The sequence below is a fragment of the Alosa alosa genome, chromosome 24 (assembly GCF_017589495.1).
Source record: "Alosa alosa isolate M-15738 ecotype Scorff River chromosome 24, AALO_Geno_1.1, whole genome shotgun sequence".
In the NCBI taxonomy this organism is placed as follows: domain Eukaryota; kingdom Metazoa; phylum Chordata; class Actinopteri; order Clupeiformes; family Clupeidae; genus Alosa; species Alosa alosa.
This window is the reverse complement of record NC_063212.1, coordinates 14,067,906-14,087,905: the sequence shown is the minus strand read 5'-3', so window position 1 is coordinate 14,087,905 and position 20,000 is coordinate 14,067,906. Positions and strand designations below refer to the sequence as shown.

The 20,000-nt window shown below is 41.5% G+C and overlaps 1 protein-coding gene across 1 annotated transcript in view; it reads right to left on the bottom strand.

Annotated features, from left to right (window-relative positions):
- actn3b (actinin alpha 3b) overlaps positions 1 to 20,000 on the bottom strand; it is a 48,411-nt gene that overhangs the window by 9,947 nt on the left and 18,464 nt on the right. The window contains exons 2-16 of the mRNA XM_048235750.1: positions 19,996 to 20,000; positions 18,818 to 18,937; positions 17,049 to 17,135; positions 16,715 to 16,802; positions 16,129 to 16,207; positions 14,736 to 14,817; positions 14,079 to 14,164; positions 13,693 to 13,785; positions 10,450 to 10,680; positions 8,379 to 8,526; positions 7,494 to 7,644; positions 6,360 to 6,468; positions 5,653 to 5,793; positions 3,052 to 3,234; positions 2,755 to 2,889 (exon numbers count right to left, since the gene is read on the bottom strand). The exon at positions 19,996 to 20,000 is cut by the window's right edge and continues 110 nt beyond it. Coding sequence (XP_048091707.1) covers positions 2,755 to 2,889; positions 3,052 to 3,234; positions 5,653 to 5,793; positions 6,360 to 6,468; positions 7,494 to 7,644; positions 8,379 to 8,526; positions 10,450 to 10,680; positions 13,693 to 13,785; positions 14,079 to 14,164; positions 14,736 to 14,817; positions 16,129 to 16,207; positions 16,715 to 16,802; positions 17,049 to 17,135; positions 18,818 to 18,937; positions 19,996 to 20,000 — 1,738 coding nt within the window. The remainder of the gene's footprint in view (positions 1 to 2,754; positions 2,890 to 3,051; positions 3,235 to 5,652; positions 5,794 to 6,359; positions 6,469 to 7,493; positions 7,645 to 8,378; positions 8,527 to 10,449; positions 10,681 to 13,692; positions 13,786 to 14,078; positions 14,165 to 14,735; positions 14,818 to 16,128; positions 16,208 to 16,714; positions 16,803 to 17,048; positions 17,136 to 18,817; positions 18,938 to 19,995) is intronic.

Sequence of the window (20,000 nt, the reverse complement as noted above, 5' to 3'; positions counted from 1 at the left end):
TTAAAATCTAATCCAAGTAAAAAGATGGAGATCAGATAGAGAAAAAAGTTTGGTGGGGAGTTGTAGTTGATGACAACTGACAGTTGGAATAGTTGAACATTTAAAAAGTTGGATAGTTTAAATGTTTAAATTATTTAATAGGGAATTATTGTATTGAGGACTTATTTTGAAGTTGAAGTTGAGGACAGAGGGAACAGTTGGGGGTTGTAGTTGATGACGACTGACAGTTGGAATGGCTGAACAGTTAAATAGTTGGATAGTGAAAATGGTTAGGTTATTTAATAGAGAATTATTGTAGTAAGTACTTTTATTGTGAAACAGTTGTGGGCAGAGGAAACAGTTGGCAGGAGTCGTAGTTGATGACAACTGACAGTTTGAAAGGCTGAACAATAATTGGATAGTTAAAATGGTTAAATTATTTAAAATGGAATTATTGTAGTGAGGAGTTTTCCTTTGAAACAGTTGTGGGCAGAGGGAAACAGTTGACGGAGTCAAAGTTGATGACAACTGACTGTTGCTAGAGTAGTAGAGTAGTATGGTGGTTGCTATGCTGGTTGCTAGGTTTTAACTGTGAATGTGGTTGCTAGGCTGTTGCTAGGGTACTTGAAGTCGTTGCTAGGTTGTTGCTAGGGTGTCCATGGTGGCTACTATCAGAAATAAAGGAGTTACTACAGTGGTTTGCTAGTATAATCATGTTGGTTGCTATGGAAACTGACATAGATGCTTAATTTCAATGGTTGCTAAATTGGTTGCTAGGTAGGTGGTGGTTTAATATAGTACTGTAGGCTAGAGGCTTGGATAGTTTAAATGGTTAAATTATTTAATAGGGAATTATTGTAGTGGAGACTTTTATTTTGAAACAGTTGTGGACAGAGGAAACAGTTGAACAGGATCTGTAGTCTTAAGAGAGCCAGATTGTATGCTTAAAGCCTGAGACAGACAGTTGCTGGAGGTGGCCGGAACCATATGGCTCTGGCCGGAACACTTGGCATAGGATTCCAAGTGCCCTATTGTGATGCCATAATCTGCAATGTTAAGTCTATGGGGACATTTTCAGTAGTTTTTAATTAATAGTTCAAAAAGTATAAAAGTTACAAATATGAAAAATACATTCCACACCTGTCCTAAGTAAGACCTACATAACGCAGTTTGAATGAAGTTTCTAATGCTAAACGTTGAAGCCGCGTTAGAAGCGGAAAAGCCGTTAGAAGAAGAATAACTAGAAAATGTAATTCCAGGGAATTACGAGTGCATGAAAATGCAAAATGGCTGCTGAATGAAATATTGTTGAATATTGTCTAAAAATATAATCTAAGCAAAAAAAGATGGAGGTCAGTTAGAGAAAAAGCTGGCGGGGAGCCATAATTGATGACAGCTTACAGTTGGAATGGCGAACAGTTAAATAGTTAAATAGTTTAAATAGTTAAATTATTTTATAGCAAATTATTGTATTGAGGACTTATTTTGAAGTTGAAGTTGTGGGCAGAGGAAACAGTTGGCAGGAGTCATAGTTGATGACAACTGACAGTTTGAAAGGCTGAACAATAATTGGATAGTTAAAATGGTTAAATTATTTAAAATGGAATTATTGTAGTGAGGAGTTTTACTTTGAAACAGTTGTGGGCAGAGGAAACAGTTGACGGGAGTCAAAGTTGATGACAACTGACAGTTGCTAGAGTAGTAGTAGTAGAGGAGTAGTATGGTGGTTGCTATGCTGGTTGCTAAGTTAATGTTGGTTGCTAGGTTTTAACTGTGAATGTGGTTGCTAGGCTGTTGCTAGGGTACTTGAAGTCGTTTCTAGGTTGTTGCTAGGGTGTCCATGGTAGCTACTATCAGAAATAAAGGAGTTAGGCTACTACAGTGGTTTGCTAGTATAATCATGTTGGTTGCTATGGAAACTGACATACAGTAGATGCTTAATTTCAATGGTTGCTAAATTGGTTGCTGGGTAGGTGGTGGTTTAATATAGTAGGCTAGAGGCATAGTTGATGATAACTGACAGTTGGAATAGTTGAAAAGTTAAATAGTTGGATAGTTTAAATGGTCAAATTATTTAATAGGGAATTATTGTAGTGGAGACTTTTATTTTGAAACAGTTGTGGGCAGAGGAAGCAGTTAAACAGGATCTGTAGTCTTAATAGAGCCAGATTGTATGCTTAAAGCCTGAGACAGACAGTTGCTGGAGGTGGCCGGAACACTTGGCATAGGATTCTAAGTGCCCTACTGTGATGTCATAATCGCCAATGTTAAGTCTACAGTTTTTAATTAATAGTTCAAAAAGTATAAATGTTACAAAGTTGAAAAATACATAGCTGAAGTCACTTAAGTAAGACCTACGCAACACAGTTTGAATGAAGTTTCTACGTCAAACGGTTGAAGCTGAATTAAATGCACAAATACGTAGAAGAAAAATAAGAAGAAGGAATCGGATAACAGTAGAGTGCATTTTCATGCCCTCTAATAAGAAGAAATCGGATAACAGTAGATTGCATTTTCATGCACTCTAATTAGAAGGCTACAGAAACAGAGATTAGGAGGATGTGTACAGAGATGGTGCTGATTGTACTATCAGCTCTTCTCATGCTCCATATATGGAAGCTTTCCAGCATTTGCAAACCACGCTTAACTGACTCAGAAACTCCTTCTCACGTATACCCATTTAAGCCCACACAAAAATGTCATAGCATGAAATAACAACAAAAATAAACAAAAGGGAACAAAGGAGGCGGGTGTTGCCATGGCAGCGGGTCTGACCTCCATCTTGGTTTGGATCCAGGGTCCGATGATGTTGGCCTGCGCAGCAAACTGCCTCCTCAGCCTCTCGTTGGCCTGTTGCCTGGCAACCTCCTCCTGCAGCATTTGGTCTCTGAGGGGAACCAGCTGCTTCACCTGGGGGGGCAGAGGGGGGGATTGAAGGTGTAGTGTCTTTATTCCAAAACTGAGTTGTGAAGTTCGCCTTTAAGAGGTCTAAAATTGTTGTTGCCTCTCTCTCTCTTTCTTGCTCTCTCTCTCTCTCTTTATCTATCTGTCTATCTATCTCTATCTACTCACCATCTCCCACTTGTTGGTAATGTCCTGTGGCGAGAGGTTGGTGTAGGGGTTGACGCCACTGAGCTTGATGCCATAGGTCTGGGCGATCTTCATCACCTCGGTGTGGATACCCATGGTGGCCATGCGCTCCTTATCGGCCTCAGGCAGAGTGGCCTTGAACTGGTCATGGGCCGTGATCAGGCTCTGTGGAAGGACAGGAGCCCATGTTAGGCACAGGAACATTGACACATGTATAGAACATTTACACATAAAAGATGGGAAATTCCATGCAAAGGCCATCCTTCCCTTGAAAAAAAAAAGTTGTGCACACACAAATAGAACTGTTGTTAAAATGTTCATTTAGGTCTATATTTTATTGTTTGTAACTTGTTTGTAATCTGATTGAACATGATTTTACACTCAAATTACACTCTTTTTACATCATACAGAAACAACATTTTCACATGTCAATATTATAAAAATGTAAAAAGGGGACAAAATGGACTCAAATTGTTATCATTTCACAAATTCCAGATTGACAAGGCAATGGTAGAGCAATGTGTATGCTCCGCTTGCCTTAAGAGCACAGCTCCTTACATTTGTAAGGCTCTTGTTTATAAGTCAGCAAGTATATGGCCATGTCACATTCATGACGTTTTATAGGAAAAGTTTATGCTAAACATACAGTGTTGATGCAACAAATGTACAAAGTTTCTGTGTAAAGCTGATTTATATCAGTGTACTGTAGTGTGATGAACAAATTGTGCCCCTTTCTTACTTTTAAAACCTTTAATGGTACGTTGTAGATGTGACGTTATGGATGTTACATAATGTGAATTTATGTAAGTGGAGACTTTATTTTACCTCAAAGCCGTCTGATAATGTTTCTGGTGGCATGCAAGTTTCAAAACATTCCACCTTAGTGTTCCCAAATGACATTTCAGAGATTATTAAGCTGATCAAAGCTACAGGAAGGCCTAAGCGTTAGCAAAACAAAACATAATATTACAATACCTCCAGTGATTGACAGCCTATTTTCGTGTGGCCTAATAACGAAAATCTGACCATAATTGTTATACTGTTGTTGTAGAGTAACTCGTTTATCGTGTTATCTGGTGAGGACGGCTGACTTTGCAGGTAGAATTAACGTAGCAACCTCCTGTTGCAGATGTGCCTGCCGTTTGCGTCTGTTTAACACAGTGTAATTTGAAATGTGAAACTGTGAAATTTGAAAGCTCTACTATTTACAGGTTTACAATACGATGTGCCAGCATTTGAAGTGTCAGATCTTCTGTGGCTAATACCCACAGAGTAACACGAGTAACGGGAGCAATAAACTAGATGTACCGCATAGCGGTACAAAATATGACCGCCGCTCAGTCCTGCACATTCTCTCAAAAATAAATCACGTTTGCCAATTTGTCTCCATCTCCTACTCTTGCAACTCATGTGCATGTAAATGAGTGTGTGTGTGTGTGTGTGTGTGTGTGTGTGTGTGTGTGTGTGTGTGTGCATACGCGCACTTGCGTATACGTGCCTGTGTGTAAGTGAGTGTTCATTTGTGTGTTTGTGCGTGTGTTTGTGTGTGTGTATGCTTGCCTGTGTGTATGTGTTTGGGTCAATGACGTGACATGCAGATTCCGAGTCCATTACTTCAGTTTAAAATCATTTTATATGATCCATAACAAGCATCATTTTATTCTATAAAACCTGTATAATTTGTTATGGTTTCTGTTTATCATAAAAACTATATATATTTTATGTTTTGACATCTCAAACCCTCAAAATGTCAGGTGGCGCAACCGTCCGAACAAATTAATTAATGTGAAAAGTATTAAATATAACATTTTAAAGGTAAGTAAATTATAAATAAATATGGGTGCATCATTTTAAAAATAGACCTTTCAAATAAACAAAGTTTACTAGTTTAATAGCTCTAAAATTGTTTGAAAAATTGAAAAAAACTTTTGTCCGGAAATTTGCATATCTGAAATGTCAGGGTGGTGCAACCGCATTCGTAGAAGCTTTATTTGGAATTGATAAGGGGAAAAGAGTAAACAGGATATTACATTATCAAGAGGACCCCAACTGACCTTTGTGATGAGTGAAAGGTTTGTAAATCTCTTTCAAATATTGATAAAAATAGCTACTTTCTCTTCATAGTTAGACTTGTTCAGTTTACATGGTCAGGTGGTACAACCAATGTAAAACTAATAAAAAGTTATTTTAATATAAAACTCTTTATTGTATTGGAAAATGTAATGGTAAAGTGTCCACCAAGTTTCATGTTCCCTGGTGTTTCAGTAACCTGGGAATCATTGACCAAAATTAATGACGGGAAAGAAAAACAAAATTATGTATTTTTTTATATTTTAAATTACTTGTCCTGATTCTTCCTCTGGATCTTAGTGGGCACTGAGGATGCAATAATTTCATTGCTAGTTTTTCATAATTACTACTTCAATTGTTTCATATCAAAATTCACTACTTAAGTATGTGTTTTATGTAGTTTGTGGAGGACTGGTTCAGACACGTAACATCCATAACGTGAAAATGTCACATCAGAGGCTCACTCACTCATTCTCATTGAACATATACAGTAATATACACACACACACACACCTGAATCTCCTCAATGCTGTGCACGATGAACATATCCTGCAGATCCTCCATAGCTCCATCCATCCAGTTGTTGAAGGGCGCCGCCCTCTTGGCGAACTCCAGGTACAGCTGGTCAATGGTCTCCCACAACTTCTCCACACGCTATAAGGGGCATGGAGAGCGAGAACTTCAGAAAACCTGCCCTCATATGCAGGAGAGTGCACAAACCAGTCATTTGCAGCCCCTTCCATATGTATGTACAGTATTTTATTTGGTAAAGTTAAGTACAAAGAGGTATAAAAAAGTACAGTTACAGTTAGCGATTCTCGATGACATTGCATTCATTGAGATTTGAACCAAACATTAACAAAACACCATATTACAAATATCTAATTCTTTATGAGGCAGTAATTTTAGTCAGAATAAATTTGCTCCCATTCAAGGTTGGACTTTTCACTGCAATTCTCTTTCTCCGTGTCATGAAGTGCCATGGGATGGCAGTTATCATGATTACTATACAAGAGCACATCCAGACCAGGAAAACGATTGATGGATAAAGATCCACAAATCTGATTTGATCACTTGCAAACAGCAGAGCGGGCAGTCTGTCTCAAAAGAAATAAATCAAATTTGCCTGCTTATTTGGGGTGTGGACACAGTGAGACTGTAGTGGGGGGTTGTGGTGTGGACACAGTGAGACTGTAGTGGGGGGTTGGGGTGTGGAGTACCTCCAGAGAGTCCCTCCTCTTCTGGGTCAGAGTGCCCAGGTTGTCCCACTGGTCACAGATAGCCTGGCAGCGGGCATTAACTGTGGAAGCATCATGGTAGTCCAGCTCACTAGGCGGGCATAGACACACACACACACACACACACACACACACACACACACACACACACACACACACACACAGGCATTACAACTGATCCCAATCTTAATCTTTGGTACCTGAAGCTTTAAAGAAGAAGGAAGTGCATGACAGTATAAGTATGGGCAGATAAGCCTCTTTTCTTTCTCATTGTTTTACTGCTTGCAGGCACAGAGCCAGATCAGTCGCTCATCTCTTTCCTGTCGTTTTGCATGTTTCTCTCTGTCTCTCTCTCTCTCAATATACATCCTTCTCTTTCCTATCCGACTTGTTTGTTTTTTCCTGTCATCTCTTTGAATTTTCCTGTCATTCTCTTTGATAACTGCTGTCTGCTCCATATGGTCCTGTGGTTTGCTCCGGTCACCCTCCCTTACCTACCTTATGTTCTATACCTCCCTACCCTGCTCCCCTCCCTACCTCACTCCCTCTCTCTCCTTTCTTCCCTCCCTCCTCTCTCTCCCACCCACTCTCTTTCCTCTGTGCTTTATGCCGATGCCTAAAGTCTGTCTGTTTCATGTGGGTCTGAGTGGGTGGCCAAACTCTGCTCTTGGGTCTCTTACAGTATACATTCACAATCTCTCTCTCATCACCTCTCTTCATCTCTCTCTCTTACCTTCTCTCTCTCTCTCTCTCTCTCTCTCTCTCTCTCTCTCTCTGTTGATATACAGTAAATGTGTGGTCCTAGTGGGTGGTCTAGGTTACTTATCTCTTTCCACATTCTGTTCTTCTATACGTCACCATGCTTCTGTCTTTCTAATTTCCTCTCTAGCTTCCTCCCAGTTTCATCCCTCTCTCTCTCCCTCTCTTTCTCTCTCTCTCTCTCACTCTCCGACTCTTTTTGTGACTCTCTCTCTCTCTCTCTCACTCTCGCTCTCCCTCTTAATGAGCTTCTAAGCTCTCTCAGTTTCTTCCCTCTCTTACTTGAGATCCCTTCCTCCTCCCTGTCCTTTGCTCTCCCTCCCTCCCTCCCTCCCTCTCCCTCCCTCTGTCTCTTACTTGAGCTCCTGGGCAATGGCGGCAATCTGCTCCACACGGTCCTGGTGGGCGGCCAGGTCACTCTCAAAGGCCTCGTGCTTCCTCATCAGAGCGCGGATCTCCATCAGAGATGCCGACTCATAGTCCTTCTGGGAGAGCAGGCCCTCCTTACCTGAGGGATGGAAAAAGAGAAAGAGAGAGAGAGATAATGAGATAGAGAGAGAATGAGAGAGAGGGGGATAGTGAGAGGGAAAACGGGATAAAGAGAGAGAAAGAGATGGAGAGTTGATAAGAAGTAAGATGGAGAGACGGACAGAGAAATAGAATAAGAGACAGAATTAAATTTCAACCAAAGCTGATATGAACTACAGCATGAGCTGACCAAAGCCAATAACTGGGTTTCCCTTTGTGAATCCTGGTACCATATAATAATGCAAGGACAATCACACGAAAACTAGAGATAAAATGGGGTAAAATTGGTTCAAATAGTGGTGGAAAATTAAGTATGTGCAAAATACTGACAATATGAAAGCCAGAGAAAGAAAAAAGAAGGGAAATAATCAATGAAAGGTATGAGAGACTGTTATTATCTCCATAAAATACTCGAGACTGGTGGCACTCTTATCATTTACTCATGCAGGTGCCTATGTTCAATTATACAAGAGTTTCAAAGTGTTCCCAATAGAGTGTGTTCATGTATAATTAACAACCTGACCCTACATATCAGAACACAGCATCAATCTTTCATAAATCAGCCTGCACCTGGTGTTCACAGTCCTTGATTTACCAGCGTGTGCTAAACCTTTCTCTAGGCACAAACACACACACAACTAAACAAGCTCCTGATTGGTTGTAACTCCTCTGCCAATAGTGTATGGTGATGTTGCATTGTGCTCTTTACAGTACCTCCAGTCCAGCTCTCATGGAGAGAGCACTTCTGCTTGAACTTCTCAGCCAGGTGGTCGAGTCTTTCCAAGCGGCGGATCTCGGTGAGGAGCCACTCTTCATAGCCCTTCTCCACCTGTTCCAGGCCCTTCCAGGCGTTAGCAATGTCCTACAATCATATGCAGACAGGTGTTAGCAATGTCCTACAACCAGAGACCGGTGTTAGCAATGTCCTACAGTAACAGGATAGGCAGGCATTAGCAATGTCCTACAACTGCAGAACAGACAAGAGTTAGCAAAGTAATATAGACACAGTACAGACAGGAGTTAGCAACGTCCAACAGCCACAGGATAGACAGAGGTTAGCCACATCCAGGAGTTAGCAATGTCCTACAGCCACAGTACAGACTGGTGTTAGCAAATTCCTACAGATGTTAGCAATGTCCGACAACCACAGGACAGACAGGAGTCAGCCATGTACTATAGGCATTAGCAATGTCTTACAGTTACAGGACAGACAGCGGTTAGCAATGTCCAACAGCCACAAGACAGACAGGAGATAGCAATGTCCCACAGGCATTAGCAATGTCCTACAGCTACAGGACAGAGAGCAGTTAACCTTGTCCTATACGCACAGAACACAGGAGTTAGTTTCTTCACAGGAGACAGTATCTTTCACCCACACAACAAGTTAGCAGTGTTAACAATACCCTAAAGCCACATGACAGACAGCTGTTTGTAACACCCACAGAACAAATAAAGAGTTAGCAGCTGTTTGTGATGTCCGACATTAACACAGACGTAAGCAAATGTCCTACAATCTACAGCATAGACAGAGGAAAGACGTGTACACTCAAGCACCACACAAAAAGACATAAATGATATGAGAATGATTTTCATGTGCCCACACACCACAGACAACAAGGAGGCCATTTTAACACCCTCACAGACACTGAAGCACCGGCTGAGTGAGTGTGTGTCAGAGGGAGAGAGTGCTCCCCTGAAAGCTAGTTTTCATCAGTCTTGCACCTCAATTACCTAATTTTTGATCCCTCAGGGCAGAATTACTAATCGAGCTAAGTGAATCAGAAGCACACTACTTTCAGACCTTTGCTGTACTACTTCTTAGCCCTGGGGTATATTCTGCAAATTATTTTGAAGCCATTTCTTGTTATTATAGCCTCATTTGTATGTACAAAAAACATCCACTTAGAGAATCACAAGGATGCTGGATTTGGTATAAATACTGTCAACAGCAGGCAATTTTAGATTTTCATTGCACTTTACACTTAGCTCTAGGGCTTTAAGCAGAATTTTGATGAAGTTTCCTTTGATTACATTCACAGTTTTCCAAGTGGCATTTAAAAAAATATCTACTTTGAGAGTCAGTTTTCTGGCTTTGAGACAGACAGTTTTGTGTCTGCATATCTGTCTATATCAGGGCTCCGAAGACCACAAGTCCTGCACATGTCATGTGCTTTGTGCTCTTCCACTGACAGGATGAGTGCATGTTCACTGCTCTGCTGCTGATGCAATGCAGTGAAATAATTCTCTGGACTCAAGTGGGTGCCCACGAGAAGTGGAACTGACATCATGTTTATGGGCACTTTGCGTTCTTGGGCACTGCCGTGCCAATATATTATGCCGCCTCGCTCTCAGAGGCATTGAAGGCGGGCCGGTTACTCAGGCATATTTGGTGCCATACTATGTAGGCGTCTACACACCAGCATGCTATGTGCACCAGGCTGCTTCATGGCCTATCTCCACTATCTTCAGACATATCTCCACTCAGTGACACCATCTCGCCCTCAGTGGCCATCAAGGCGGGCTGTTTGCACATATTCAGTGCAATTTTAGGTAGGCGTCTACAAAACACCGCGCGGCACTCATGTCAATGTGTTTTGCTGCTTAGTTAAAGCAGTACGTGTGTCCACTCACTGACCATCTTGCCCTAAGAGGGCATCAAAGTGGGCAGGTTACTTGTGGCATATTCGGTGCCATTGTAGGTGGGTGTCCAGCATGTCAGCACCAATCGTGACAGTGTGTCCTGTGGCCTAGTTTGCCTGTTCATGCCGGACGTGTGTCCACTCACCGACACCATCTTGCCCTCGGAGGGCATGAAGGCGGGGCGGTTGCTGAGGCGCAGCTTGGTCTGCAGCGTGTTGAAGTTGATCTCCAGCTGGCACTTCTCCTGCACGCGGGGTGGCTTGTGCACACGGCGGTAGTCGCGGAAGTCCTCCAGCTTCTGTTGCATGGCGCGCATGGTCTGCTCAGCCACGCGGTTCTCCAGCCAGGGGATGGTGCGGCGGATCCACTCCAGCAGCTGAGAGAGAGTGAGAGAGAGAGAGAGAGAGAGAGAGAGAGGGAGGGAGGGAAGGGGGTGGAAAAAGGGAGGAAAGAGAGGGATGGAGAGAGAGTGAGAGATGTGGAGGGAGAAAGAGAGGGATGGAGAGAGAGTGATGAAAAGAGAGGCATGAAGAGTGAGTGGTGGAGGGAGGGAAACAGCGAGAGAGGGGAGAGGGATAGAGAGAAAGAGGGAGAGAGAAGGATAGGGTGGAGAGATTCAGGTATAATGTGAGAGAAGAATCAAGGTACAGGGAGGGGAGAAGAAAGAGAAAGAAAACATGTTCAAAAATTGTGATGATGTATTGCACTGTGTTCTCTGTGTTTACTGAGCATTAACTGTATTACAGTACTTGTAATTAAATATAGCACAGTATTAACATCACATTAAATGATACATGGCAGCAGGGGCGGTTTTAGGGGCGGGGCCACAGGGGCCATGGCCCCACCTGAAATTTCATTGGCCCCTGAATGGCCCCTGTACCGGCAATCATCAATAAATGTCAAACTTGTTGAGAACGATGATCAGAGATGCAATTCCATTCCCAAACAACTGGTGCCAGTAATGCACCTTTTGAAGCTTGAAAGCTAAAGCACACAAAGAACTGCTTAGGTCTGTGCACGAAAGAAAGAATACATTTGGCTAACCAGAGAACTCTCGGCTAATGTGAAGAACTGATACATTTGGCTAACGAAAGTATCAGCTAGCGTGAAGAACCAATCAATGGCAGCGTTTCATCCTCCACAGAAGTTTCTTGGTGAGTCACAAATCTAGGCTATGTGAGTTATCATTAATATGTGAAAAGGACGTTTATTTGTTGCTGTTAGGTTTGTCAATTAAATTATGAAGCAGCAGCAAGCTGCTAACGTAACTTAGTCAGTGAACTGTTAACATTAACTTAACGTTAGGTTACCTGAGTTCAGGTTTGAATTCATTGTTGGCATGCTGATAGATTTTATGCATGGTAAGGTAACATTAATGAGAGTCAGGTTAACATTAATGTATGACATTTTTGAATGGCGTTATATGAAATGGCACTGCAGAGAAATGAACATCCTGTTTGTTTGGGGTCCAACATTACATGCGCCAGTGCGTTTGATTTTTCGCTTGAGGAAAAGGTTTAGCAGCTGCTAACATTAACGTTAAATCTCATGAGAATGCAGGCCTAATTGAGGGGTAATGTTAGCTAACACTACGTTTTTGTAGAGTTAATGTGAGCTCTCATTGCAAAGTTATTAACCACTATTCTGAGTTTATTTGATTCATGGACTTCGCATGAATTCTGTCTCAAAGTAGAGTTTCATTGAGCTATCTGACTGCATACTGCCTAATACTACTACTTAAACAGTCCATTTTCTCTTCCACAAAACCCAACATAGGCTAATCAAGGATATATATATTTTTTATACTTTTACTTTTTATTTGAAATATCTGCATTGATGGGGGCAGTAGGCAAACGTTAGGCCTACTTTCGTTTTGCACTTCAGCTTGTATTCGGTGTAAACAAACAAGCATGCGTGGAAGTCTGGAGTTGTCGGTAGCGTTCTACCTTTGAATAAAATGGGAGTATTACGGGAAGCTACTTTTGTGCCTGTTCGCTACAGCTATATTTTGCACAATATTGCAGCCAATACGTCAACTGGGCTAAAAGGCATGTTAGGTTACCTTTCCTTCTCTCACTGCATTCTCAGAATCTCATCCTGTTCCTCCGATATCCGATGAATTCGGTGGATAGAAGAACTAATTTCGTCAATCTTTGCATCTTGGCTGGCTAGTCTAACTTTCCACTTTTTCTGCGTACTCTTGGATTTGATAGAAGCGACTACTAGCGAGTCACAACGCGAAACTGCTAAAGTTTAGTAGGGAGGTGTAGTTTTTATGCTGCATTTGCGACGTGATTCTATGGTTTGCACCAGTCATGTTTCTTGATGTTGCGGTGTATTTTGTAGACAAACATTGAAGTCATTCGCACCAGTGCGCCTAAATATTATTTTGCACTCGCACGCCATCATTTTTACTCGCATGTGCGAGTGAAATGGGCGCACTGTAGAGCCCTGAAATGTATTCCGCAAGATACAGCATGGAAATAGGAAGAGGCCACTAAATGACTTCTAATACAAAGACTTCAAATGGTTGGAGTATTCCATATTTAGTGTTTTGCTACCCCTTCCATAATTTTTTCGCTTCCAAATTCCCCATCGTCTTTCTTCAAATCAGAATCAGACTTTTGTAACTGGAAGCAAGACGGTGATTCAAAGACCATTCCAAATCAGACCATTGTAAAAATAATTGTTGAAAAAAATAATAGTGTAAATATGATGTAGTTGTTGCTCACATGCTGTGTGTGTGTATGTGTGTTTGTTTGTTTGTTTAAATGTATGCAAACTGGCAGTGAAGGTGGTTTCTCTTATCAATGCATTTCCGCTGAAGTGTCTATTATATTTTAGTTTTATATATTGTGTTTTCAATGCACATTATAAATAAATGGGAAAAAGATTTATATTGGCTTTTTAGTTTTTTAGCAAAAGTATTTGAACAAGGTGAGACTGGTGAAATATATGCACCTTACTGCTGTGGTGGGTGCTGTGGTGGTGTAGTCTAGTTAGCTGTAGTGGGTATACTGTGATCAACCCCAAATGTTAATACCTTTCCTTGCCTATTTTAAGTGGGTATACTGAGATGGTGATGCTTTTTAAGTGGGTATACTGCATAGTCCTGTATATCACATAGACTACACCACTGACTTACTGAACAAGGGATTTTCTGTGCATAGATGTTGACCGGTTCTTGGCCCCTCAGTGTATGATGTGGCCCCTTTGTGGCCCCTGTCTCAGAAAAATCCTAGAACCGCCACTGCATGGCAGACTAAAGGAAGCTGTTTTGGAGTAGTCAACACAGACGGCTTCATGACGGAGCTCGCTCATGAGGCCTTGGACTGGGCTTCAGGGCGCAGCTCGCTGAGGAGGCCCTTTGGGAGGTACACCCACTCACCTCACTGGCCAGTTTCTCATACTCCTCCATGAGTCTCTCATTCTCCTGGTTCACAGCCAGAACCTTACAGATCCTGTTGGCTGCAGTCTCAGCCTGAGGAAGAGACAGACAGATGGACAGACAGGCCGACAAGGAAATAGACAGGAAGACATACACATAGACATACAGGCAGGGAGAGAGAAAAACAAGAAGGAGAGAATAAGTCAATAGTTATTACAGTGATGTATGTAGTGTATTAACCTCAGCTGTGTTGCGGTAGGATTGCTGGCTTTTTAATTAGGGCAGTATTTCATATTTGTTTTTTACTCCAACCTAAAGATTGAGCAGTACAATAAGTGTATAGTACAATTGACATTTACCACACAGACACACCACACACAGCTCACCTGCTCAGCACCAGCAAAAGCATGGTAGAAGCAGGACACATAGGTCATAATAGCCTTCTCATCAGGTTTGGGGGTGTTCACAATATCTTTATGACAGAGAGAGAGAGAGAGATGGAGAGACACAGGAAGATAGGAAGATGAAGAAACAAGAAAAGTCAATGCAAACATTGGGATAAGTATTTAATGGGTGGCAGGAATAGATACAGACCATATTTGGCCTATATCTCTTCCAACACTAACACTCGACCTACACCAGGTCCGCAAATGAAACGCTCCATTTTCAGAAAGAAAAAATCGCTTTAGAAAGACTGCTCTATTTTTTTTCGAATGTACGCGCCACTATCACGTCTGGTCTAGCAAGTTCCATTGATTACAGTGTACATGGATTGTTGCAGCTGATGCAACCCGAATGGAATGTAATGCTTCAGTTATGTGCCCAGAGTAGCCTCCCTGTGAGACTGCATTCTAGAATGATGTGCCCAGAGTAGCCTCCCTGTGAGACTGCATTCTAGAATGCAGAATGGCCATTATGTACCTAATTTAATGCGCAACAAGATTGACACTGGCATTTGCTTTATTTATATGCCACACCGCACATACATTCTCAATTAAAATTGGCACCAAGCCCTCTCTGTGTCATTCTTAAAGCAGACTCACCCTCAGCGTCCAACATCTTGGGGATGTCCAGATACTTCTCAGCGACCTCAAAGGCAGTGTTTAGGTTTCCAATGGGGTCATCCTAGAGGCAGGGTCAGGGAGACAGACTGTTAAATAGTGCAATTACAGCAGATTTTTACACTATTTGTTATTTGCCATTAATATAAATCTTGTAATTATTAACAGAAGGCCCAGTTGAAAAGTAGTCAGTTATTAATGTACATCAAGTACAGGGTACAGGCCCAAAGTTCATATAGAAATTTAACTGCTTAACTGTTTATTTTATGCAAAAGTTTCAACCAACTGGTGATTTATTATTCCAAACAAAAACTCATAAGTGGTTGAGTGCTTGAAATGGAATCCATCGGACCCATCAGCACAGCATTTCTCAACTAGAGTGAGGTGTGTGTGGGCGAGGATGCGCATAAATCTAAGAGCAGGGAACCAAAGACAAGAGAAAAAGCGACAGATGAAGAGAGAAAAAATTGAGCATCACTGAGCGTGTGGGAGAGAAAGAGACAGACAGATTCACTGTACACCCGAACTCAAATGATTAATGATTTAAAATAACTTGATCTTTGAAAACTGACAGTAACTCATAACTATGATTTTTTTAAACTCAAAAATACTAGTTTAAAAGACAACTTAACTGTTTTAGTGTTGCCTAGATTCCGACGATCCTTTTCAACAACATAAAATACAGTAATCAAACATGACTGTTGTCGACAGTTGTTCGCTATACTTCAAGTTGAATTACAAAGTATAAATATAATTTGGAAAATGGTGTTTGGACATGTATGCTTTATTCCCACCATAGATGGATCAAACACTCACAGTCAACCTAAACAAAAGATCTCAGTTAACATAACTCAGTTATGCGTGTCATACTGAAGAATTGACTCCAATGATTCTTTCCTAAAAAACTTTGAACTAATCAAATATTGTTGTCAGGGTGTGCATTTGACAGTATTGGCTGCACTAAAATGCTAATGCAATGTTAGCATGAGTCGTATCTTTATGATGATGACATGTGCTGGTAGTTAAATGTTGATGAATTCTGGTAAATGCAGTATAGTCAGGGTAACCATTGCGGAGACGCATATTGAAAAAATGTGAGTCACCTTAAATGTAATAGTTCAGTTACTGGTAGTCAAATCAAATATTTGTTTTAGGTTAAATTGATGGAGTAAATAATTATAAGAAAATAAGGTAATCGGCTTTATTAAATATTTTGATAAATTAGTTTGAATGTTCAGGTTTACAGTGTAGACAGACAGACAGACAGACAGACAGAGACAGATAGATAGATAGATAGATAGATAGATAGAAACACTTGGGAAGACAGAAAGGTAGAGAGAGAGAGGAATGGTGGGGAGGAGAGAGAGATGAGCACCTTTCTCAGTTTGGAGTAGTCAATGAGGTCAGGTCTGTGCCTGTGGATGAGGGCACACAGAGCCAGACCATCCTTCCAACTGGAGACGGAGGAGAGGAACGAGGGAGCAGATGAGAGGAGGAGAGGAAGAGAGGAACCAGGGAGAAGAGGAATAGAGAGGAGGGGTGAGAAGGACAGTAGACGAGAGGAGGGGTGAGGGGAAAAGGAGAGGTGAGGAGGAGAGGAGAGGGTGGGTAGAAAAGACATGAGGACAGATAAGAAAAAATGTAGAAAAGAGAAGAGGGGAGGTGGGATGGTGACAAGGTAAGGATAGAAGAGCAGAGGAGGAAACATGGACAGGAGGGAACGAGAGCAAAGTGGCAAAGTTGGCGAAGTGAGATTGGGACGAGGGAAGAAAGCAAAGAATAGGAAGAGGACAGAAAAGAGACGAGAGGAGAGAGAAACACAAGATAGATATGGTGATCAGGAAATGAACAAGAGTCCAAGGAAATCAAAAGGAAACCTTTTAAAGAAAATCAAAAGAAAAATGATTTTCTGTGTACATGTGTGTGTGTGTGTGTGTGTGTGTGTGTACTGTATGCTATACCTGATGTGGAAGTTCTGTACATTGACATTCCTGTAGGGGGCAGTCTTCCTCTGGCACCACAGAAGGAGACCCTCTTTGGCAGAGGTCTCTGTGGGGGACAGAAAACACACACACACACACTCACACATTTAACATTGCTTACAGTGTACATATGTTTATGTCTGTGTGCAATATATTATGTCTGTATGTGTGATTGCATGTGCTCGTGTGTTAAGTGCTTGAAAGATATGTTTTTTCTAATAGTAAATTGTTGTGTATTAACATTATGTATAAGTGAATGCAATCAGATTCTGTGCGTATGTCTTTGTGTGTGTGTGTGTGTGTGTGTTTGTACCCTCCACAGAGATGTCCTGGATGGCGAAACGCAGAATGATTGTCCAGATCATACCCAGAGTCATCTTCACATTTCCGTCCACAATTTCTATGGGAACACAGAGTGCAGGCATGGGTTTGATTGGAAACCATGGCAACCAAGGTCATCTGGACCAGCATGCAATGCTTTGACGGAAATAAACATCCTGCCATCGCCAAGGCCTTCATAGCTACTCTGTCTTAATAACTCTCTACCCCAGACATACACAATCAGTGTTGGGGAGTAACGGAATACATGTACCGGCGTTACGTATTCAGAATACAAATTATGAGTAACTGTATTCCGATACAGTTACAAGTTAAATAGTTGGTATTTAGAATACAGTTAGGCTACATTGTTGAAATCAATGGATTACATGACGATACTTCTCTGTTTCATAAGTTTATTCACTCTCTAAATAAATTAAGGCAACTCCATTTCCCAGAAGCTCCTGAAAGCAATCTATGATGAAATTGTTTAAATTCAAGCCCCGCCGTCTTGCACTAGCCTCAAAACGCAGCTACCACGCATTATGGACGCGTCATCGGAGACCCTGAAATGACTGTTTGCACAGCAAATTAGGTGTAAAGTAAGTGGATGTAACTCCTGTTCCTCACTGATCGTGGTTCCTGATATCTGTTCAAATTATATTTTCCCAAGTTGCCTATTAATAGCTCAGGCTACTTCGGCCAATCGGTTACACAGTTTGCTAAGCAATAAAAAGCCTAGTTCACGTGTTGATTTAGACCTACAATAAAACCAATCTCTAAAACAGCACTGCATTCTAAGTTTTTTATTCTAACTTAAAATAGCTTTATGGATTATTATTTTTTCTAATTAGATCTACATTTACGTTTTAAAATGGATTATATGGTGCAGCCTCTGAAGAATTATTCTTGCAAGTAGCATATAACGTGCGGTTTTTGATTTGTCATACGCGATCACGTTCATTTTGAGAGCACTGATGTACAGTAGCCCATCGTGTTTACATTTACAGGTCATTTGCGTTCCACCTGTCATATGCGCCCCTCACTTGTACTGGGTTGATGCCACCGAAACATCTCACAGGCACACCTTAATTATAATTTCTGGCTACGCCCTTAAAGTATCCTAGGCCTATTTATTTTGTTTGTTTTAATTAGCCTAGTCGCCTGCTGTAGTTTTAGTGGTCACCTTGCTATTTTAAAGTTGTATCAGGTAGCTTAGTTGACTTTACATTCTCCTATGTGGGCCATTTGGAACAGAAGAACACACCAGAATAGGCCTGTTTAGTTACTGTAGGCCTAAGCAGGATTTGATGGCTGCATTCCTACACTTATAAAATGCAATTCAATGCGGAAGTAATCTAAGTATTCAGAATACGTAACGGAATACGTTACAAATTACATTTTTGGGCATGTATTCTGTATTCTGTAACGGAATATGTTTTGAAAGTAACCCTCCCAACACTGTACACAATGCAGACACACAAACACTTGCATCCTTAGCCTTGTGTACACACATATTGAATATCATATAAGTACTTACATGCAGTAGTTCTGCAATAAATCTTGCTTTATAAAGGATGATAAATCAGTATCAAGTTCAATGGGTTCATTTTGGAGGCTGCAGTTTGTGGTGCTGGTGAACTGTATTCCATTGTATTGTTTTCACCACCCCATTTCAATCAGTTTCAAATAACATGAAAAAAAAACAACAAATAGAAACAGACATGCACAAGAATACACACACACACACACACTCACACTCACCCTCAGCACCAATGGACACCAGTTTAACCCCCTTGCTGCAGATGTAGTCCAGAGCTTTGTTGACATTGGCGATCTTGTGGAAGCGCATCTTACCCTTGTCAGGCTTGGGCAGTCTCTCACCTGGGACACACAAACTCAATTTGAACATAGTGCAGGATGTGAAGTAATTCTACATCCTGCAATGCATTTCTTGGGGCTCAGCATTACCGAATATCAAGTGTTCAAATAAATGTTTAGTGAAAGTAGTGTTTGGCCAATGTGGGCAACACACACACACACACACACAAGCACACACACACACACACACACACACACACACACTCACACACACACACACACACACACACACACGCACAGCAACTTCATCCATAACAGCTGCACTGTAATACCATAACCACTTAACCTCACCACAGACGAGAGACAGTGACCCGACCATTAGTGTGAGTGTGAGTAGCCTCTGTGGCCTAGTGATTATGAAAGAAGAGGAACATGGTCTTTTGGGGATAATCCCTGGGCTGGGTGTCAAATGGACTAGCTAAACAGGATCAGAGTGAGGCAGCTGACCCAGGAGGGATTGGGCGCTTTCTCTCTGGTCCACAGTACAGCTGCTGGGATTTCATTCTCGACAAGATTTCGGCATTGTATACCCAGACTGCTTACAAGCGCTATTACAGCTTTGACCCAGTATAGAAGACGTCATTCTGTCTCTGCTCTGGGTTATGGGATGTCTGTGTGATGAATTTCTAATTGGCAAAATGGCTGATGCTTGCATGTTTTTTGAAATTAGGTTTTTCTAATTTCAAAAAACACACATAAATCCCCCTGTACACGGAAAAAGGGACAAATTCGAAATGTCTTTCTTACGAGCAGAGGTACTATGTCTGAGTTGCTGACGTTTTACCAACCAAGCAATTTATAAATAACAAGAGCGGTCAGGCGACTGCGGAACCTTGTTCTTGTCATGCAAGACACAGACCACAGAGACCACAGAGAACCCAAATTCCAGCATCTGCATTCTGAGCTGGATGGTCATGTAGTAAGATTAACCTTTACTTTTTATGAAAGCCTGAAGTACATTGAACCAGTAAGTTAAAGTTAAAGTAAGTTGAAGTTTGCAAGTTCTGTGAGTGGACACCCCCCCACCCCCACCCTGAAAAGTCATGTGTTGCCATGGCTACCTGAG